The 23,592-nt window shown below is 40.5% G+C and overlaps 1 protein-coding gene across 4 annotated transcripts in view; it reads left to right on the forward strand.

Moving 5' to 3' along the window:
* The window catches only part of pde4d (phosphodiesterase 4D, cAMP-specific), a 212,401-nt gene that overhangs the window by 151,511 nt on the left and 37,298 nt on the right, over positions 1-23,592 (forward strand). The window contains exon 1 of one of the 4 annotated variants that reach the window (XM_074669553.1): positions 8,407-8,465. The exons of the other annotated variants lie outside the window; for them this stretch is intronic. Within the exon in view, the coding sequence (XP_074525654.1) occupies positions 8,419-8,465 (47 nt within the window). The 5' untranslated portion in view covers positions 8,407-8,418. Of the gene's footprint in view, positions 1-8,406; positions 8,466-23,592 lie in introns of those variants that run through there. 4 annotated transcript variants of the gene reach the window in all.

Consider the following 23,592-nt stretch of genomic DNA (forward strand, 5'->3'; position numbering starts at 1 on the left):
TCCACACCTTAAATTTTAAATGAAGTATGTTTTATAAAAAAAATAACCATCTAAATGACTGTAAGTGTTTTTGATTTTGAGACAAAACACAAAATTAACATAAATATCAACTTCCAATAACAACTTTTCAGGAGCCCTCATCTGAGCCACAAGAAATAAAAAATCATGCATTAACAAATACATTGTGGATATTTCGAAAGAAAAAGGCCAAATGCCCAAATGTTAACAAAATAAAAAGTGTTTAGGAAAAACATACATGCATTCATTGTCCTGCAACGGGTCACTACCGGTGGCATGTCCCCCTGTGATGACTTTTCTGATAAATAAATAAATAAATTTCCAATAAATTTGCAAAAATGTTGAGATTTCAAAAATTAGCCACATTTTTTCAAAAATAAAAATATAACTTTCAAATTTAGGAAAAAGTTGCAAAAATGCTGACAAATTTTGACTTAGAAAATTTTCAAAACAAACTACTTTTGGATTTTTACTGTACTGTCCTAAAAGGCTTAATTTGTAGCCTGAGTCTGATTAATCTACTATATCAATGCAACCATTAAACAAGTCAAGTGTAAAACATGAATAAAAGTATTTACACTTAATGATACAAATGTTGTAATATTTGACCAAATTTAATCAAGTTTTGCTACAGTTTCTTCCTGAAAGCCACCTCAAAATCCTGGCCCCTGTTGGTTTCAGGATAATCCTAGGTTCTGGGATCAAAGTTATCCAAATCTCATTGAAAAGTTTTGAACAACACAAACTAAAGGTTTTATCCAGATTAGTACTAGGGTTGGATCACCTGATCTAATCTGATTTCAAAATCTTTCTTTCCCCTTTGAACAATCAATTTTCAAAATTTGATCCAATCCGATAACCAAAATGCAAGATTACCTTTGAACAATTGGCCTCTTATGTCAGCAGTCTCTGTTTTCAGAGTTTTTTTTTACCTTGAACAGTGACTGTATCAGTCTTATTATTATTATTCAGGGTCCTCTGATGACTTTTTTTGCTGACTTATGTGTAAAGTACTTTTAGTTCTCAATGTTTATAATAGCAGTCAAATCAAAGAAGCATCCCCCAGGAGACGGTCAAGTAAAATAACTTTTATGGTGATTCATGATTACCTTGATTGAAATTTAGAAAATATTAACGGCAAACCTCTGAGACCCTGACTTTTTTCCATCAAACAATCAATGCATCTTTATTTGCATTGCACCACAACAAATTTTATTTCAGGATTCTTTACAAAAAAAAACATCTGGTCTAGATCTACGAATTTAATTTTGTTAACCAACACCCAACATCAAGACAAAATAAGTGTTATCTGAACTAAACCCACCATGAGTAGAGCTCTTTGCAGCATTTAACAAGTTCAGATGTCAGGCAGCAAATCACAGCTCATTCTAACAACAAGGCCTATTAAACTGTTATCTCTGTAATATATTATCATGTGATATTCCTGACTGAATATGAGTTAAGCATCCTTGTTTTGACATCAGCCTTGATTTAAGTCTCCTGTATTTATTTCGTTTTTTACTTTTAGGAAAATTACACATATGCTGATGTTCACTGCTAATTAGCAACATCTCTCAATTTGAAAAAAAGTAGACACCTTTGGGCTTTGTTACCATGGTAACTGTACAAAAAGGTAATTTGCGATGACATTAAAGAGCCCTCTGATGTAAAAATGGATCTACAGCCAAACAACTTCCAGACTCTTCAGATTCTATTCACATTGACTTCCCCCATGGAGTCAGCTAAATGAGATAGCCTGGGTAATAAGCTTTTATTTGGATGTGCAGCACTAATTTATGCTCTTATGGCAGCGATAAATGACTGTGAAGTGTGTCTTCACATGTCAGAGGATGAAAAGACACATGGGTGTGTGACTTTAGCAGTACCTTTGATAGATGCCACACTATTTGTCAAGATCACAAAACAGCTCAGAGGTCTGGAGAAGAGGGGGAAGAGAAACAACTAACATCTCAATAGTTATTAAAAAAAAAGCATGCTACAAATGTTTTTGAGTTCATTTTTGTAACACTTCATTTGTGTTTGCTATTTATCAGAACACTTTCTCATTCCCCCAGCTGGCAGCTCATCTTTTCAGAACCAAGAAATACAACACAAAGCTCAGGCTCTCTAGTCTTGTTTCACTCCTTTAGATGACTCACATCTTAAATGCAGGAAAGAATCTTCAACGTGTGGTTTCCCGATGTTTGTTACTTGTGTGAACACGCCTTTGCAGTTTGTGACGTCAAGCGGCGAGTACCAAAACCTGCAATAAATCCTGCAGCGCTGCAGCTCTTAATTAGTGTTTCATTGAAAGCAAAACAGCAACATCTGTTCAAAAAAAAAAAAAAAAACAGAGGGGGGAAAAAACACATGGAACTGTTGCAGTGATACTGGGAAAAACATCAGTTCATGTTATGCACAGTGGTACCTGTATTATATTCAAACTGTGCAGCAGGATAAAATTAATGTCAAATGCATAAGTTATAATTACGATGTGTTTCTCACGTTGAACAGCCAACGCCTGAGGCTCCTGTGCTTTCTGTTTATCACTTGTGTGAACATGCTTCTGCAACTCCTGACGTCAATGGAGGGAAATACCAGAGGCAGCATTAAATTCCTACACATCCTACTCATGTTTACGGCCATCAGGTTCATATTTTATCTTAGTCAACCTTCCACTCTGAAACTATTCTTCTTTACAGTTGTAAAAAAACATATCTTGCACATCAAAAATAGATTTAAAAAATAGAAGACGTAGTGGTTAAAGTGTTTCCTAAATGTGAACCTGATTGTCTTATCCATTGCAGTATTTAACCAATGTTGATCTGTTAAGTGTACAATTTGTACTTAACCTTGTTGGCCAATTGTTTACTGGCAGGTTTCCAGTAATAACAGTATGTTTTTATGACTGTGTACACAAGGCGTTATTTGCAATGTGCCCTAGTGATTTCAGTATTGGCACTTTCAAACAGTCAAAGTGGTGTTTTATCTGTCAGTGAAACAGTAATGAAGGTATCAGAGGGAAGAGGAGCTGATTGCACTGACCGTTTGTGAGACCGTCATAAACATATGGTGTTCTGGTGAAGACTGCCTTGGGTTATGCGCTTTCATGTCTGCCTGCTTTAAAATAAGTCAGAATAGATATAACCACATTTCTCAGGTGGTTTTTAATCTCTTTCATGGGGGCTTTAACCGTGACCCACCACCTATTCAACAGGTTTGTAAATAAGAAACAAATTACCATGTCTGTTGAAGATAAGCCATTGCAAAATGCCTACATGGACAGGCAACAAAGCAATACAGCCATTTTAATAGCATTAAAATGCTTAATTTATGATAATCCTGTTGGTATGCGATTTATCATGAGATTCTCTGGCAGATGGATGAGTTACAGAGTGTAGGCAGGGAGAGGATGTCACCACAAAGGCACCAGCCCTCTCTCAAATCAGTCCCCACGGAGTGAAGTCTGCTTGAAGTCCCACTCACAACTGAATAAAGCTCACTTTATTAAGGTGGACTGATCAGATTCAGCAGCCAGCTTTAGGACAAACTCCTTTTACTTAGAAGTGGGATCTTTACGTAATATATTTTAAACATGCGACCTGTAATATAGCTCAGACCGTCTGCTTTGTATATTCCATATTATGTGTTGAGACACAGAACACGCTTGTATTTTCATATTTATCATCACCAGAGTGAACTGCCAAGGAAATATTAAATAAGTGGAGCCAAGCAACCGGCTCGAAACCAGATGATAAATACAAGCAGTAAGCTATAGGATCTATTTATAGGCAATCTTAGTTGAGCTATAAATAGCACATTCAAGTGGTTGAACTCAAAGAATTGAAAGATAATCCTTCATGAAATAACATAATCACACTATATTTCTTCTCTGCGTTCTTACATTTAAGATGTGTTTTTGAGGGCACCTTTCAGGTTTGTACTCATTATGATTAATAATCTTTCAAAGCCTCAAAAGGAGACGTGATTTCAGCTGCGATTGTTTTTATGCTGCACATTTTCCCGTCCCCTCTGTCTTTTAGTTTGCCTTAATATCAAAGAAGCAAAAGACCCCTTCCACTTCTCTAGTGAGCAATTTTTTGGACACTTAAACATTCTTCACTATCTACAAATGGCCCTTGAAGCCCCTACGTTCCCATTAGATGTTAGAATCTAATTACTAATATCTGATTCGAAAGGGGAATGAGTTAACCTTTGCTCAAATGCCACTGCATAACCATCTGTGAATGGCACGGCTGAGGAACAGGCCCAAGGCATTTACACAGCGACACGCATGCAGTGATGGACAGCCAGCCTACCTCAAAGGAACAAAACATGCACAAGGGTTTTTTTTTTCTCTCGGTCTCCAGAGAGACTCGCTTTCCAATTTGACTGTGGAATTTGAATAATTATATTAAAACGAAGATTGAGTGGCTTCAGCTCCAAATCCTGAGCTCTTGCAGTTCCATTTTGTTTTAATTTGTTAAACGCTTTATGGAAATGTGAGTTGGCTCCGCAGCATTTTCATTATGTGATTTATATCAGTGCAGTTCATTCATTGATTTCTTCATCTTACAGTCCTCATATTACACCATGTCAGTTTTGTTTTTCAGAACACCTGGAGATGATGCAGTCATGCAGCTGGCTGGCTGTCCTGTTTGACCAGCTCGGTGATTTGACTCCAGAGGTGGTTCAGTCTCTCGGTATCGATCTACAGATAAATGAAGAAAAGTACTTTGCTAAATGTCAGTACACATGTAATCGATATATACGTTACTGCTCTGCTTTGAGATGTGGCTTCTCTCTCCCTGGTGTCCAGTTACAGAGAGCAATGTCACACCCTTAATGTAAAGGCAAAGCTCTGCTGATTCATATACAGTATGCCACATTCTCTGTATAGAAAATCCATTTGTACATCTGTGACCATATCAGATGATAAACTCTTTATACTTAACTTTACACTTTATACTAAAAAAGGTCAACAGAAACTACAGAAACAAGTTTGGCAGGAATGAAACAATCTTGCTGCTTCACTGAAGCCATTGCTGTGGGAACAGTTTCCAGTTCCCCCATAGAACAATGGGCTAACATGTACATAATACTCTCCTTTTTCCTCACAAGCTATTTACATGACTAATGTTAAGAAACATGTACCATTGTGCCTGCTTATGTGCAGGCAAGCATGCTCAAGTTAACCCAACCTTCAAATTCTTGGGTGACCATGAAGTGGTGAGGAGGCTTAGTCTGTAATTAGTCACGGGAAACATCAATCCCAATGTTTATTTCTGAAGCACTACATATATGTGTGCCGTGAAAACTCTTAGTCCCCATTTACACAACATTTCATTTGAAAACACTAAAATGCAGTGAAAAAAATCTGCGTTTTCAAATGATTCGCAGAGGGACTGGAAACGCTGCAGTGAGCATGCCAGGCCTGTAGTCGGCAGTATAACTGTCTTGTCCAGAAGCAGCTTTTGGGAGATCCCGACCAAAGTAGAGTTGGGCCGATCATCTGGTGTATTGGTGAATACTAAGTGCAAAAGTGGAGCAACAAATGCACATTGTGTTGAAAGACAGTCAGCAGATTCAGCAGCACAAGCACAACATGGTCGTTCATGGCAATTATAACAACGGTACTTATTTACATCCTGATTATCATTTTCTAATTATCTCTGACCAGTTTAGTGCGTATTTAATTAATACGCTAAATTAGCCTGCCGGCGAATTTTGCACATTAACCGTAATATTGATGAAATGCACTTTAACCCCAAAGAAAATGAACACTATGTGAAATACATAGAGCTGTTGTATTTAAATTCATTGTGTAAAAATAGTTTCCATGCATGAATTTTCATTGGCATACTGATTAGTGCATAAATATTCAAACCTCAGTGTCTGTATTTCCTGCATCTGCTTTGATGCATCCTTCCTTATATCCCCTGTACACTTGTATCTCTTACCTCCCCACCAGCTTCTCTCTTTTCCCTCTTTCTCTCAGGTTGCTGAAGGAGTCGTGACTGCTCACCAGCATTGAGTAGAGCGGGGTCTAACAGCCCCCAAAGCAGGCACTGAGATTATGCAACACCACACACATACACAGAGGGACAGACAGAGTATATTCTATTTTTAGACTGCTGGCCCCAGATTCCATTTGAATGTGAGATATTTGCCTTGTTTTTAGAATGAATTGAAAGATGCAGAGAATTTATTGTTCTTTTATAAGATTGAACAACAGATGCTGAGTTGCTTCATAGCTTGTATCATATAATCAGTTTCCCATGTTGCCAGCTAGACTGTCAGCCCTGCCCCTCTGCATACAGAGCTACCCTCAGAGAAAAATGCCATACCGTCTTCCTTTTTCCCCCCACAAGCAGATTCCTCAACATTCGGCGCTCCTCCACCCTGTTGAGAGTGGCTGTTGTGGCTCAAGGTGCAGGCTTACAGAGGCTGTGAGGTGGTTCGACTTTTGGCAGCAGTTGAGAGGCTGCTGACGTGTGTGTCGGGCAGGATGTGTGTAAGAAGCAGTGCTGGATCCTGTTTTTCAGACCACAGCAACTGGAGCTTAGCCACAGCTATGGCTTTTAATGCAAAACACACACTCAGAGACACAACTTTAGTGTGCAAACCTCAACCTCGATTCATAACTTCCTTGCCAACACCACTCACACACATATTCCCGATTTGGTATGCACACGCAAACAGACGGTGACACAGGCAGACGTGCTCTCCGAATACCAATGGATTTCTAAGATTCTTCACCCATGCTTTTAAAATACATTCACTCAGAGATGAAGAGAAATTCCCTTCAATAAGGTACTGCATTGACATTTTTGAGTCTGTTTTGGCCTTTAGGCAGTTACAGACTTTATATGCCTCTGGTGTAAAAAAAGAGGAATGTATTATACTGCAGTAAGGCCAATGACATCCTGTATAACAAGTTCCTTGAAACTAACATGCCTTGAGAGGCCCCCTGTGTACTCTCAGAGCAGCACACGCACAAGTAGCATGCCACATATACACCAAGCATGCAGAGGAAAATAAGATGGCATTTTGTTGTGTGGTTTGAATTAACATGGCTCACTGGCATGCTCTCATACTCTGGAGACAGACACAGGGTGTGCTTAGTGTTGCAAAAACAAAAACAAAAACTGGCAGGGCAACGGCAGCGTTGTTATGATGAAGGAGGGCTATAAGAACAAATACTCTGAAGAAAAGTGGAGAGGAAGATGGATTCAGGCTGAAGAAAAGAGAGGAATTATTTCTGTCAATATTTTGCGTGTGCTTCTTTAGACAGTGCAGGTTTCCTTTGTGTATGTGTACACCCTTGTGTGTATGCAAACTGTACATGTGCCGACGTGTTCCTCTCAATGAAGAGCAGCAGCATGTTGTAAGAGGATCAATAGGTTTTAGCTGACTGGATACTGCAGGAGCAGGCACACCTCTTACACAGGGTCAGGACATCCCACTGACTGGTGCTGGGAGGGAGGGGGAGGAAGGGAGGAAGGAGAGGGGAGGGAAGGAGACATACGAAAGCAAGACAGAGAGGAGGGAAGACACTGAAGACAGCTTTCTGTTTTTTTCCCTCCCTCTCTATTTCCTCACTTCCCTCCCTGGGAGGTTGTGAAAGGGCAGCACGGTGAGAGGGAGACGCAGAGTGATAGAGACAAAAGGGGGCAAAGCTGAGTGGATGAAAGCCAACGTGAGCGTGTGAGTGACTCTGTGTGTAACATGCTCTGTCATGCTGCTGTGACTACCGCTGCCTCTCCAACCGGCGTCGTAGACTGTCAGCAAAAAGGAAAGGTTTCCAGAGGAATGAGTCCCTGAAACGGCTCACCATGTGGATGTGGGACAGTAATTTCCAAACCTTTGCCGGAAGAATTCCACGGAAAAAAGAGCAGCGGCCAGAGAAGTTAGCTGGTCCTGCTGGGTGGCCGCCTGTGTGCTCGCACTGCTGAGACTTTCGCTGACAGACAAGAGTTCACTTTGGGATCAAGTCTGCCTTCAGTTCATGCTTGTTTTTTTATTGTATCTTGATTTCTCTTCAGGAACTCAGTGGATTTTGTTGTTCGGTGTTGTTTGATTTTTAAGATTGTCACATTGGATGAAGCCCAGGGCTTTTTTGCAGACATGCGTTTAAGACCAAACCAGTGAGTTTGGACTTTTAAAAGGAGAGCTTCACTGGACGACTGGCCTGAATGGACGCATCACATCTGTGGACTACAGAATGGGACACTATGTATAGTGCTGTGGCCTGCAGGGACTATGGGACAGACTGTGTAGATAGATAACAAGTGAGATAGAGAGTCTCAAAGGGTGAAAGGTTAACAGGAAGGGGCATCAGTCCTGAAAGGCTTTGGTATGAAACCTGGAAAATGTCCAGGTGTTCCTAGCGACAGAGCCATGATGCAAATAAGCCACTTTCCTTTTCGAAGACACTCCTGGATATGGTGAGTAGTGGAGCTAAAACAAGAAACCTGTTAACCTCTTTATCCATTTTTTTAATGAGCTTTCAGCGTCTCAAACTACTTAAAAAGTTGTTTTGCAGCTGGATTAGTTGGCATGCATGTTGTTGTTTTTGTGGCAAGGTTCTTGCTCCCTTAAGGTTAGCCCAGCTCGCCCAGCCCAGTTTTTCTCCTGCTCTGCTCAGATGCACTCAGGGAAATTTATTGTTAAATGGGCCAGACACTTCCTGTCATTTTCTCCCACACTAACGCTTAAGTTGATCCATAAATGGGAGGGATTGTCAGAAATAGACAACACACACACACTCACACACACTCACACACACTAGCAGGGGTATTGTGACACCAAGACAGAGCAAAACTACTTGAAAAAACATCTTAGGAAAAAGTGCTGTGTTGTTGGGTTTCTGCGCTGCCTTGTTTCGATTAGTCATACTTAGGCTGGGTATCTTATGGGAATTGTTGTCTCACTGTGTTAGAAACTGGGAGGGACACAGAGGAGTCAGTGATGTCATCACAGTGGGCTCCTGGGGAATGAACAATGCTCAGATTTTCAGCAACATTTTCCGCCGGTTTGACTTTTTCATGATCAGGGGAAGTTCTCAATCCCAGATGCAGTTGTTACCTCTACATGTGCGTCACCTCCTATCAGACCTGTTTACTACATGCACATGATGCACTTACCACACTTCACCAAAGTCTTCCTCTACAGTTTTTGTCTTCTTCTCAGTCACTTCTTCAACTTTCTTCATATTGAAGCCAAGCCCAGATATACACACCATATTTTATTCATTACTCTGCTGTTTCTTTAGCTGCGACCTGACACTGGTGGATGATGGTGCATTAGGCGGAAGGAGATGGAAAGTGAGCTCCATATCAAATGGCAGTTCAATCAATAGCACCTGTAACAAATTGAGTTTATCAATAGCAGCCATTGGTTGGACAAATGCTTGTGTTGCAAACTGTGACATGTTCCTGATAAGGCTGTATAACAAGTTTAAGAGCTGATTTCAACAGACCGTGATAAATTAAGAATGAATAGGAGGCTGTTTGCTAACCTTTTCAAATGCTGAGGAGAAATAAATGAAACATGGAGGAGGAAACAGAGAAAAAGTCAAACACAAAGAAAAGAGAAACAGCCCAGCTGCTGAAAGTAACTCATGGAAATACATAAACACAGTCCTTTGATTCAGGAAGTAGTGTCAAATATTCCTTGAAAGTCCGTCAGCACGTTTTCAACAGAAACAAAGCAAAACATCCTTGTTCCTCTCTTCCTCTTTAAACACACTCGTAGGATTATCATACATGCACAGACACACTGTATCAACACAAACTCAGAGGCAGGCAGGGTGAGAGCAGTGGCATGTTTGAGGTGAGTGACCTCGCAGTTGGGAACACTTGTAGTCATAAATGTTACCAGCAACAGTCAGATGTTGCAAATGTAATTCACAGTCTGCTGCTGGAACATGTTGTGTTGCTATAAACAGAATGGATGGAGCAAATCAAGTGGCGGTGTTGCAACAACAATTCAGGACTGTGACGCTTGTCAGAGTTTAGCATCACTCCAGGAAACGAGAGATGAGCCTGTCAGACTTCATTTAAACCTGATTTCTTGTTTTTCTCTCAGTGCAGCGCGATAGCACGAGTTCAGTGTGGGAAAGTACAAGGAAGCTCTCAGAGGATGTGTATTATTTATCGTACTTTGATAACAGATCAGTCCTTTAGTTTTTATCAGGCCTGCAGGACACAGACGAGCTGCATGGAGGGAATAGAGCTCATGAAGATCAGGTAAAGGCGTATATACATACATATGCATGCATGCAAATAATCCAGATATACACACATTTATATGCACTATTATCCAATGTGCATTGAAGTCACAGAGGGACATTTTTGGCAAACACCCTTTCCAATCAGACCTTGCTCCATTCCAGGCTGATTGTTACGGTCAGCATCTTTATTGATTTGTGTTCCCAGTCTCCATATTTGTCCATTAATGTATACACGTCCTCCCTCTGCAGTGATGCAATAATCGCAACCCTGTCTTTGTTTTATACATTCTTAAATCTCCAGTGTGTTGCCCGCAGCCACACAGTGAATGGACTGAGATGTGTGATTGTCCCAACTTTATTAAACACTAACCAGAAAGGAAATGAAAAGTGTGTGGTAATCCAATTAAGTGAATCCAGGGCCTGAGAGACCAGGGGGAGAGAATAGAAGAGGCTATATTTAGAAAACAGGGCTGGGAAATGCACCGCTGCATCACTCCTCTCTCCCTCTCTCCTAAATATTGGAGGAACTGTACAGTCAGCAGGTAAAGAAATGCTGAAATAACGTGTCATTTTCTCAGGATCCTCTAGGCAAGGTGTTCTGTCTGGATGGCTTCAAGTGTGGCTACCTCAGAAGTATCGCATTGTGTCAGTAAGATAACAAGACACCAGGCATTGTTATCTTCTTTCTTTGAGGCGTTTCTCCTCTCACATTGTCATTGATTCCAGCGCTGCAGGGTCAATCTCAGCAAAACTTGGGATAACTTTTTATTACTCCATATTGTTGGACTGAGGCGAAGCTTTTAAAATGGCTTCCTAGAGCCAACAGAGGCCTGTTGTCACTTCTGAGGAAACAAAGTCATCACTCACTGTTGTCTCAGTGGACTGCCTCTGTGTGTGTGCGTGTGTGTGTGTATGTGTGTAAATGCAGGGCCAACACTCACCTTCAGCATCAATCTCTGCAGTCTGCTGTGCAGGGTTATGCTGATAGCTCAGTCTTATTAAAGGCGTGTGATAGGACCACACTGTCTGACACCTTCTGTATCTTTTTCACACATTTCTCCAACTTCTCCCTCAGAAACATATCCCTTTTACAGGGAGAGAGACTTGTGAGTGGGATGAAAGCCTTCTGAGGACACAGGTAGCTCCGCGTCTTCATCTTTGGTGATAACACCATCTTGACAGTTATAGCGTTACTGAGAAACATGACGTAGCAATGATGGAAGATTTTTTTTTCTACAGTTTTTTTAATTGTTTTTTATTGAAAGTTTAAAATATAGCTGTTAAAATGAAATAGAAATGGATTACTAAAGTTGTTTCATATTGCTTTGGAGCAAACCTTAAGTAATCTTTAACAGGAGATTTTTACTCAGTCCTACTCTTGATATAGAATAAAGCCGCATTTCCACCAAGCAGTCCGGTTCGGTTCAGTACGGTTCGGCATGGTTTGGAACAGTAAAGCGTGATCCCGTTTGCGTTTCCACAGCAAACTGTGCCCTCTCATGGTAGGGGGCGTGTCAGCTGGATACGGAAAGTCACAACTGTTAAACAATAGCAAGACGCTGTAGCAGCGCAACACAGGTTACCCCTCTAATAAATCCAACGAAGTACAAAAACGCGACACAGTAAACAAAGAGCATAGATTGGCATGTAGCTCTTTGATACAAAGTGCAATCAAGCTTTTGTTTCAGTGTGCCGCCAGGAGAAATGCAGCCGCTGTAAGGGGATAAGTGACGATTTCCTTGACCAATCAACGGTCTGCAGTGTGTTGCTCCACCTTCCGAGAGAGTCTGGTTCAGTCTGGTACCCATACGAAAGGGTCCCAAAAAGTTGGACAACTCGTCTCAGTTATTTGGGGATCTGTCCCGGGATAGGTTAGTGGAAATGGCACAAAATGTGTGCCGTACCGAGACGAACCAAACCGATCTGCTTGGTGGAAACACAGTAAAAAAAAAAATTCTGAGGTTAGGGTTGAGGGTGAAAGGGTTGCTTCTTTTTATAATTCTCATGAAATGTAACACTTTTTATCATAAATGAGGCAAATATCAACTTTAGCATTATTGCGCTTATCACTGCTGAGCTACTTTAAAATGATCTTGAATTGTCAGACAGGGTTCTCGCTCCATTTTTCAGTATCATCCATGGTTGCGGTCCAGTGCCTCCTTAGGCTTCTCTCACATGTCCAGACCTTTAACATGAACCTAAGACAGAAACCAACACCTTTGCCACAATATTAAAAAAAAATTATGTTTTGCATCTGCCACGTAAATAGCCACAGTGTAAACAGGCAGGGGTTTGGTGTCTTGGACTCCTTTTGGCAGACTGATTGGAAAACAAATGTTCAGGTTGTCCCTAGTGCTGTCCTTTTTTCAGACTTTATTTCTGTAGTTTTGGTGTTTTGACCAATCAGAATCAAACATGAAACTTAGTCAGGTACCAATTGTTGATTACAAGTGTGAGGGATTATTAAGTTAAGGCGTTTTACACACATTATTTAATGCAGCGTTTCAGAACAATTTATTTGGAGCACAAATGTCTGATGTGTTAAATGTTAAAAATTTAAAAACCTTAACTTCTTCATTTACCTAACCAGCTGCAGCTGTAACTTTGTACCTCTGGAGTAAGAGATGGTTTGAAGAGTTGATATGACATTGCAGCACTTGACCACTTATTTGTATGAAAGTGTTTAGAACTCTGAAAAATCATCAACTTTCAGACTAACTAGCTTTTCAAAATGATCCTAAGGAGTATGTGTAACATGCTTATGATTAAGACGTACAGACCTTTTAAGCAAAACTCACTTCTATGAATCACAAACTACCACTATGAATCTGGGTGTGGTCTGACCACAGTATCCAGGGTGATGATGATTCCTGTGAAAACCACCTTTTACTTCTCATTATTACTTCACCAGCTTTGGTTCCAGAGAACATAAAGTCAGCCCTGCAGTGTGGGAGTGAAAGATGTGAAAGGCAGCACTGTGTTAAATTGATTATTGAGTTTCTGGATGCATGACGGACATGTTCAAACTGATACGTTTGCCATTCTCACAAAAACTCCCCTGCTTCACCTTCTGTCTTTGAGAGATTTCAATTAGCTCCTCTTTTGAATTGTTATATAATAGGTTCATGATTTATCACCTATTTTTGCAGGACATCTTAGTGTGAGTGTGTATCCGTTTAAACACACACACATACACACACACACACACACATGCACTGTGAGTCAGTCAGTATTGGCTGTCCTCAAACCCTCCGTGCCTGCGTTCGGCTGTACTCTTTTTACCAAACCCTCCGCTTGCTTCATCATCCAATTTCTCTTTCACACATTACAGCTCTTGGATTCCTTATTGTGTTATTCTGCCACTTACTTACACTTGGTCCCCCTCCTCATTTCCGTCTATGTAACACCGAGTACTTCACGTGTTTTCAAGCACGCCCACACACACAGAAATACCTTCCAGACCGCCAAACATACCCCTCAGGTCATGAGACGCGGTGCTAGAGTGAGAAATATCCAGACAGTGTTGGCATCAGTCATTCCAGCATCTCTTGGCCAAAAACACACTCTCACATTGATCAGAAATGATGAGCTAACACTTTTTGGATCTATTAGCATCATTTGAATAATTAAAATTGTCAATTTTTTTTAACCTCAGACTAATGATTTAGTCAACCAAGGTGCAAATACATAGGTCTTAGTCCAAAGGGATCTTTTTGGGTACCTTTAACTGTCAGCTACGGTTAAAAACAATGCTTTCTACCCCTTAGCCTTTATTGGGCTGACTAACTCATGCAAAGCAACTTGACAGCAGGGAACAACACACTCTGTAAAGTATTGCCGCTGGCTTCAACAGGTGTGGCTGTGTGACATGAAGGTTACATAATTCGCCCGCTGGAGTAGTATGTACGGAAAGCATATGACATGAGACCTGCAGTACTGGGGGAAAAAAGCCTGCAGGCAGCTTTGACATCACATTAATTTTAAATATCCATTTCATTTCCATTTCATTCCTCTCTGCTAGGCTATCTCTCTCAGCTGTCGACGCGCCAGCTGCTACATGAAGGCATTCAATCTTATGCTCATCTCCGAGACAGAGGCAAAGAAATGGACAGATCAATAAAAATACAGCATGACAGCCAGACATATTGGAGGCAGGGGGGGGATGGCTGCGGGGGCTTGTATGAGCTCAGCGTAAATAAAAAAAATAGCTTTGTCAGAGGCTAGAGCTGGGGCTGGTGGTGTTATGAGCGCCAGACCTCCCATAGAGAAATTAAGATACAATACAAAGGTTAATCTTCAGTTTTTTGTTTTTTTTTAATTCTATTTCAAATGATTGGAGTCCAGGAAAATAGGGTTGAATACATTTTGACCTCTTAAAGTTGGTATTTTACTCTTTTTTTTATAAATACTATCTATACCACTATGTACCACTCTATGTATACCACTCACAGAGTAGAGAAGGAACAGTATGAGAAAAATGTAACAGACACAAGACCGTGTCAGCCTCAAACCGGCACAACAATCTGTTCTGCTGCAGACAGCACCCACACAAGGATATTGCACATTTTATCCTTAAGTTAAATGTGTATTTTGATCACCAGAAAAGATGTGACCTCAGCCCTGCAGCCAGATCATCCACGGGGCATGCCCTGGCTCCATGAGGCATCATACATCAGCAATCGAGGTGGTATTCTGGCGTCATACCTCACAGTGGGAGGTGTTCAGAGGTATTGTTTCCATTGTATGGTACTTACCATTGTGACTATTTAGAGGCATCACTCCCCGCTGGCCTTGAAATAATGTTTGCTGAAAGTGATTTCAGGTTGGCTTCACTTTTAAATCGAAGGAGCAACATCTGCTGTGGTGCATGCAGAGACCACCAAGCAAAGTGCAAACTACAATTGTTTCCTTTGGAGTTTTCTGTCATAATTTGCATCACAATCTCCTAATGCAAGATTGCTTTTACTTAAACAAAGTCACTTTATGGAAAAAAACAACCTGGGGATGGATTTCAAAGGGAAGCATTTGGCCTGTAAGTCAGTTTTAAAAGGTACGTCAATTTAAACCATCAAGTCCAAACAAGCCCATGCCTCTTCAAACACTTTCACAGAGCCTTCTGAAGTCTTGTCCATCTTTGTGGTACACAATTCGTCTATTCAAACTTGTGTATTTTTCCTGTTTAATATTCTTGACATTCAAATGTCACTGCTGATTCAGTGGCAAATGAGGATACATCACAACTTGGTCCACGGTGAGCCGAGGTACCTCTGTACAGCTTTTTACGTCACTATTTGACCCAAACAAAACCAGCGTTTAGCCCACAGATGTTATCATGGCCGGGCCCTTTCCTGCAAGAACAAAGCAGCTCTATGAGAACGGCAAACTCCCACCACCACCACAGCTAAAAACAAACGGAGGTAATGCAACAAATGATGAAGAAAATGCTCTTTTAAATTTAAACAGTGCAAGGGAGTCTGGGGTTTTCTTTTGGGTACTCTGAGACTTTCTGCGTCACTGCTCACTCTCCGTCTGAGTGTGTGTTTTTGTTTTTGTAGGTGGGGGGGTCATGTGGCTGTGATTGTTTGCTGCTGCTCTCCAGAGAAGTCGCATCATAACGGGTAGCCTCATTAAGATTTAGATTTCCAAACGAGACTCCTCTTGGAAAATGACACTTGCTCTCAGTAGATGTGTCAGCTGTTATTAGCTGAGTGTGTCTCTCGTGGTCGTCAGTGCTGCATAAAGGTGATGTGAATTACTTCTTATTAGCAAGGACCCATGATGATGACAATGTTCATCTCAGGAGGGAATTGCTCGTGACGAAGGTGATGATTAGGATTGTCATGATGACGACAGTGTTTATAAGGAGACATACAAACAGATTAGGAAGGCTTAGACTAGAAGAGGGAGTCCCCTCACTCACACACAACCAAACACACACACACACACGTACATACCTGGCTGGATTTAGAAATATTACAGGCTAATACTGTTAGTAATTACAGCAAACACTTCCAGGGAAACCTGTCAGGGTAAAGTGAGGTGACTGGCTGGTTTGATCGTGTTTATTCCAGCAGTATTTTTAGATCTCATTGTCTTGTCAAAAGACTTAAACTTGAAGAGTTGCACGTTTTCTTTGATGCTCTTTTAAGTGTTTGCCTTTCCTTTTTCCCAGTTTCTATCCACACACTGTGTCTGACTTCATTTCCAATCCGAGCTTTTTTTAAACCCAATGTTTAGTCTACATATTTCTTTGTGTTGTTGCATGCACTGACAAATTATTGATTCAATTGTACAGTGCTTCCTTGGAGGAAACATGCCTCCCCTTTGCAGACTCTGCAATGTTAGCCTTCTCATCCATCCGGTTGGACAGACTCTCTAGATTGCAGGATGGGGAATAACACTCTGTCACCAGGGCAGAAATGAAAAGATTATTTTAAAAAAAACTTAAAATACACATAATTTTGTACACATACTGTAGACTGTACAGCAGCCAACCATTCCACAGGGATTCTTTCAAGCGGCACAGCAGTGCTGCTTTATCATGCCGAATTATAGGTAGCATATCTGCAGGGTGCTTAAGTAAACTATAGCCAACCTCATCTCCCTCAGTTTGAACATAATGGGCACAAAGAGGCTCTCAGCATACAAATTTGTGTCCTAAACAATCAGTACTTCTGTCAGCTAGCTCCCCTTTATCGTCTCCAACTAGAAAAAGGATGCTCTGAACGCTAGTCTGCACATTGCTCTCCCACTTTTTTTATTTGCATATTTTATTTGCTTGTTTGTGGCATGCACAAGCATGACTGTGCCATTTCTCCTTAGAACTCCCAGCAACAGAGATTTTTGTTCCCTTGTATTTTTATGGAAATGTCAGGATGAGACTCTGTAGCGCCACAAACTCTGAGAAAGTCAAAATGATGGAGAATTCTGTTGAATTTTATGCAGTTTAGCTTTTCGTTTGCCAGGTTTTTTGATTTAACCATTTAATGCTCTCCTCTGTTGTAAAACTAAGAGCAGAAGCAAAACTGAGCTCCAAGAACTAGTTTCTGTGTAGTCTATAATTTATTTCACTTTGCAGATGTCTACATGTTGACATAACAGATTCCTAAAAACACTCCCAGTAGTCTGCTTCCTCCTGCGTCTGTCTGGAGGTGAAACTGTGAACAAGGATGTGTGTTCTCTGAACAAACTGCATACTTGCATGCAGCATGATTGAGGCACCTCAGTGACGGTGTTCAGTGTTCTCTGCATGTGTTTAAAGGAACAGCTTACCTTGGATTACCTGGACTGCAGCGAGAGCACCCTTGGCACTAATCAGGAGGGTATCCCTCTCTCTGTCTCCCACGCAACCATGCATATTGTTCAGACATGGACACACAGCTTCTCTACAGGCATGTGGCCTCACCTCTCACACACTCTCACCAGTGCAATGATGTCATCAGGGTTTTAATGAGGGATTACTCTGACATCACAAGGACGGCTGCCAAGTTAAACCTATTAGCCTCACCATGTGCTTGCGGTTCACTACAGCCTGAACCGTGTGTGTGTGTGTGTGTGTGCCCTGGAGAGCCGATTGAGAGAATTGTTCAGTTCATGTGTGTTTGAGTCCAGTTACCATCCATCCATTCATCCTTACATCAGTGCATTCATCAAAAAAACAGGCTCAGTTTGCCAACCAAGGTAATGGTTGTGTAATGTCCATATCTGAGCATAGTGAGCCCAGCGGGCCGTGGGCAGTCCTGGCTTTAACAGCAGTATTAATACACACAAATACACAAACCTGTGTACTCTTCAGAGACACACAGGCACATGAAGAGACACTCAAAGGGCTTTTCATCTCAGGGTTTATTTTCGCCCAACTTGGCACAAAATCTCATTTGCAAAATTGCTTTTGAGATTAATGGCTAACCCTGAGATCACAATTGCTTTTGTTCATGTTGGAGCCAATAGTCTGGTGACTTTATGAGCGTGCATAAGTTTCACAACATGTGGAGTATGAAAACCTCGGCGACAGCTTCATGCCTGGGAGCAAACAGTTGCTTTTCTTCGTGGGTGTTGAAGTTTGGACTTTTTAAGATGAACTAAGCTTGGTATGTTGTGGTGAAGTCAGCAAATGAAGTCAGAAAGGCTTCTTCACTTTTATTCTGTAACTTCTGCCTGACAATTTTTTGTTACAGACCCTCAAATTTGAATGTGTTTAGAAATTTGAGAGACTGTGGACCACAGGCTGTTCATGTTATTAGCTTACATATTTTGTTAATACTCAAAGAATGAGATTTTAATATTTTATATTTTGTCTGATAAAAAAGGTTTGGGGGATATTGTGATGTCTCTTCTCTCTTTTCTTGAATATTTTGGGTCCATAATTGATGGATAAGTGAGAGCAGTTCCTCACAAGTTAATCAGTAATGGAAATAAAAGTTAGCTGAAGCCACTTGAAGTGCTGCAGGGCTGGTTTGTCAGGTTTCTTATGTGACTGTGACTCTTGTGAGCTGTGCTGACACAAGTGTTTCTTCGCCTCTGAGCCACATTTCTTCGTGCTGCACTCAGTAGTACATGGTTCTCACATTCATCCTGTCCAACACTGCTTCAGCCTGAGCAATGTCGCCTCGCATCACGACACATTCATGTTGTCAGTGTAAGCAGCCAGATACACACACAAATACTTACACACAGATGGGAGCTTTTGTTGGTCTGATCCACAGTCATGCTTTATTAGATTTTTTTTATTTTAATTTATGTTATTTTTAGTGCTGGGCTTTGTAAATCTGTGTTTGAGACAAACAGTAATTCATCCAGCTTAAATCCTCTGCAGGCAGTGAGTTAGAGGTGTATAAATAGAGCCCAGGTAAGTCAGACATGGCTACCCTGAAAAATTAAGTGTGCTCTCTGAAATGAATTTCTGTGTTAAATCCTAGAACAAAGTGTTTAGGTTAATCATTTTGAGAGTATGTTAACATTTAAGTCTTTAAAACCTCCTGAAAACAATCAGTGCTGATTGTATCACTCCGTATCCTTGACCCTGTTAGCAGCCCACTGTCACTCTCATTTCCTCATTACACAATCTGCCGCGGTGTCCTTAGCAACTGGAGAGCGATTGGCTGTCAGCGCCTACCTGTCCCTTTTGAATTCTAGCAGGTCACCATGGCAACCCCATTATAAACATGAATGTAGCAGGGGACTGTGAAGGCAGGCAGGAAGCGCGAGTCTAGCTACGGTGAAGGAATTGCTCCTTGACACTCACACAATGACAGATGTTCTTCAAGCAGCGTGACTGGCTGAGAGCTTTCCCATTTACACAGTTTAGTCAGACACGGATCTGGAGTTCTTTTGTTTCCTTCTAATCATATTATCTGACCTTATTACATGCTTTAATACTAATATTCAGCTCTTTGCCACAGGTATCACTAATTTCCATCCTGCTTTATTTGCACTTTTGCCTGCTGTTTTTTATTCATTTCATTTACTCATGTGTTGCCCTTTTCTCAGTGGACAAATCAGCTTTTCCGTCCACTTACCGTCACCTTTTGTGTTTGTCTCTGGACAAAGTGTTGCAGCAGGGGGCCAGCTGAATACGCTCCCATTACCTTCCACACTTCATAGATTCCTTCCAGACCATAATATATATCTTTGAGGGGGAAAGAGTGTAAAAATAGGTCACTGATGATGGAGCAATTTTCATCTAAAGAGATAGTCCTGGTCAGTTTACCTCTGTATTTGTTCTTATAGACCATGTTCCACTTATTTTTTTCTACAGGTGATTGTCAGAATAGTGATGTCTCAATAGGTTCAACCTCAAAATCTGAAAAAGTCTGTGATTTACAGCTCTCTTGTTGATAAGCAGTCACCAAGAGATTGGACGTTGAAACCTCCATATTCATCATTCATTGTTTGCTGTTTAGTCTTGTACTTAATTTGTTCCAGTGTACTCAGTGTAATCTTCAAATTTTCTAAATTTATGATTTTTAGTTCCTATCACTATTTCTATTAGGGGGAACAATAAAGAATATTCTGTTCTTTTCTATTCTAAGCCTATTAACTAACAACAGAAACCAGCTAACACTTTAGCATACAGCCACTTTTTAGGAAATATTTAAGTTTAAAAATTGCGGATTTGATTGGAAAAGAGTTTGCAGAAGCAGAATGATTATTTCAGAGGACTTCCTAAATATTGTGTTGTTAGCTTAGCTACCTTATGTGGTTTAAAAAAGACATCAACATACATACTAATGCTCCCAAAGTAGTCATCTATAAAACAAGCTAGCTGTTAGCTTCTTTGACCTAGCTTTGCCTAGCTTGTTTCTTTGTTAGGATTTCATTATAGTTCATCATATTTTTTTAACCTTAGGCAACAGAAAATGTCATATATTTATAAACAGCACACCAGTTAATTAGAACCGTTTAAAAAAGGAGAATCAAGATGTTTCTGTTCAAAAAGAAAATGTCTCTAATCCTATTTTACATGGCTGGCTCTGCTACAACAAAAGCTCTAACCAATAATGTCATACTTCCCCTTAAAATCTCTTTACTTTCTGTGTGCTGTTTAAGCAGACAGTCACCAAAAATACTTAGATTTTTTAGTTAAAGAAATTGAAATTGGAACCTTTTGAACTGAAAAATAAGGATAGAAAGTCAAAGCTAAGTACTGAAAAGCAAGTTTTCCAAACAAACCAAGAGCTTGTGTTTTTATCGAGATGGCGAAACCACTATCTTATAACTCTGTCCTCCTCATGTTTTCAGCTTTATTTCTGCTACTTTCTCATGTGTTGGTACTGTAAATTACCTAACACTTCTTTTTTTATCCTCCTGTACCTCAGGCTGTCAGGCTATTGTCACTAAGCCCCTAACGAGGTGGCTGACCCTGCCAGTCGTGAGAGGAGAGTGCTTCACAAAAGCTCTCATAGCCAGTCAATTAGCTGTTTATGCACTTTTGTACTTAACCTGTGCTGTCCACGCCCATGTCTGCTCATTCCTGTTACTGATGACTTTATGCAGCATTGTTCAAATCTAACCTTTGTTGCTTGGAAAAAGAAAGCGGCATTAACGAAGCAGAACAGAAATAGATGATATATGATTGGTACCTTTTTACAGCTGTACAAGACTGAGAGTTTCCATAAAATGAGGAAGGGAGGTCTATGCTCCATGTGTAGAATAGTTTGTTAATCTGAAACACATAATATATCTTAAACATTTGCTACCAGGCTGGTTTCTCTTGTTTCCTAACTATCAACATATCTCACAGCTCATGCATGCTGTTTCCTCTTTCTAGATGAGAACAATAGTTTTGTAGGATTAGGGGATGGATTAGCTCAAGAAAAAACTAACTTTTGTTAATAAAGTGCCTGAAATACTTAAGGTAAAGTCAGAGGTGAGATTGTGTCCCAACTTGCCCTTTGTGATAACCTGAACTCACCCGGTCTCACTATGTAACAGGTTCAGCCTGTGATGACCTGTTTTGATGGCGAGCCTGTGTCCACTCAGTTTGTGTCCACACAGTCTAAAAGTCTTTTAGTTTTTTATTGTTCACGATGCTTAGCTTGCCCTCCTGCATTCTTGCAATTTTCTCTCTGTGCTGTTTATCTCTGTGTCTTCGCTATCTCTTTCAGAGATCTCTCTAAACCAGGGAAAGATGTGTTCCTTTGAGATAATATTTGTCAGCATTGTGTCGAAGCACACTTTTGATGCTTTGATTTACAACATGTCATTAAAACTGAGCACATACTTGAGCTGTATTACCTGGAGGAGTATTTGAAGAGGTGATGAAGCCTGTTCGTGTTTGAGCGTTCAGGTACACTGGTTCAGGTTTTATGGCACTGAGCCTCAGGGACACTGAATGACGACAGCATGGCTGTTACCTGGCATTTTGTCACAGCTGGACGCTGGCACCGACGGTGTGGAAATGTCTGCAGCTAAACAGACAAATGCCCTTACAGCATGATGTTTGTGAAAGTTAGGAACAGATGCTTGTGTGTTTCTCTTTTCATGGATTTACATGTTAACAGTCTGCATGTCTTGTTTTTGTGTGTACTACTCATTCAGTACTGTATGTGTGGGCTTGCTCATGAGGTGATGTTCAGATCTGCGGTACATGAGTGTGTAAGCAGTGTCAGTCGCTGCGTCTGTTACTCTGACAGCCTCTCGTCCACACAGGAGCTGTTGTCACATGCTGGCTGCCTCTGTCAGTGCTGAGCAGGAGCCGTAGCGCCATAGAGACTCATGGTGCGCAGCTGACACCTTGCAGCTTCCTGCAGAGCAGACTGCCCCCTGCTGGCCACAGATAGTAGGATAGATGTATCAGTCAGAGTGATTTAGATTTTTATCTTGAGAGTGTTGAAGTATCTGAAAGGGAAAATGATGGTAATCTTACTTCAAACTTCAGATCGCTTTATGCTAAGCTTTTATTGTTCGAATGAAACCATCCACCCACACAGATATCTGCAAGATTATAAACCAGGATGATATGTATGTTTATATTTTTATATCTGTTCTGCTCATTGTTGCTAATGTGTGTATTTAAATTAGAGTCGGAGCTGTTGATTTGACATGTGAATCTGAAGATTTCAGGTTTGTGCTTCTGGTTATAAATTACTGATGCTCTGTTTCCCTCTAGTGGTGGAAAGTAGTAACAGCTGATGGAGTGAGAAGCCTGGGACAGTTTGGTGTTTTATGTCTTGATTTTATAAGTATTTTCACATAGTTTGTCAGATCAGTAATTTGACGATTCTAAATTATGCTGTATCTTTTTCAACATTTTCAGAGAGCTTGATCTAAGGAGTGATGAGAATTGAAAATGAATAAAACATTTTTTGGGATGGGAATGACCGTTTAATACCTTAAGTCATCAATTTTTGATTGATTTTTTTGTTAGAATTATTTTTTTATTGTACACATGTGAAAAAAAGTAGATCAGAAACAAATCTTGACAAATGTGAAAAAAAAGTTGCAGCACTGGTGTGATCATTGCATTTGTTAAAAAGCTAAATGACCTTTGAGGACATATTTAGTTGAGAATATGTAAACATTTGCAACCTATTTTTCAGTCATGTAGGCTGGGGTTTCTTGCAAGTTGACCTATTTTCAAAGTATGGAGGCCATAATGGGTGTAAGAATTAAAACCTGCAGCGGCAGGTTTATTGTCTCTACAAAGTCACGTCTTTTCATTTTATTTCTTTAACTCACATCACCCACATTCTATTTTTTATTATGAATCTTAGCTGCACATTGCTCTTGCAGCACAGCACTGACATGCAACATGCCATGCAGCTGGTCTTCATATCATTCTGGGGACTGTCAATATTGAGTCCTGATGTTATCTGAGGGGAAACATAAATTAGTTTGCT

The sequence above is a fragment of the Halichoeres trimaculatus genome, unplaced genomic scaffold (genome assembly GCF_033239565.1).
Source record: "Halichoeres trimaculatus isolate MK-OKI-2021-1 unplaced genomic scaffold, fHalTri1.1 fHalTri1_scaffold_5, whole genome shotgun sequence".
Lineage (NCBI taxonomy): Eukaryota > Metazoa > Chordata > Actinopteri > Labriformes > Labridae > Halichoeres > Halichoeres trimaculatus.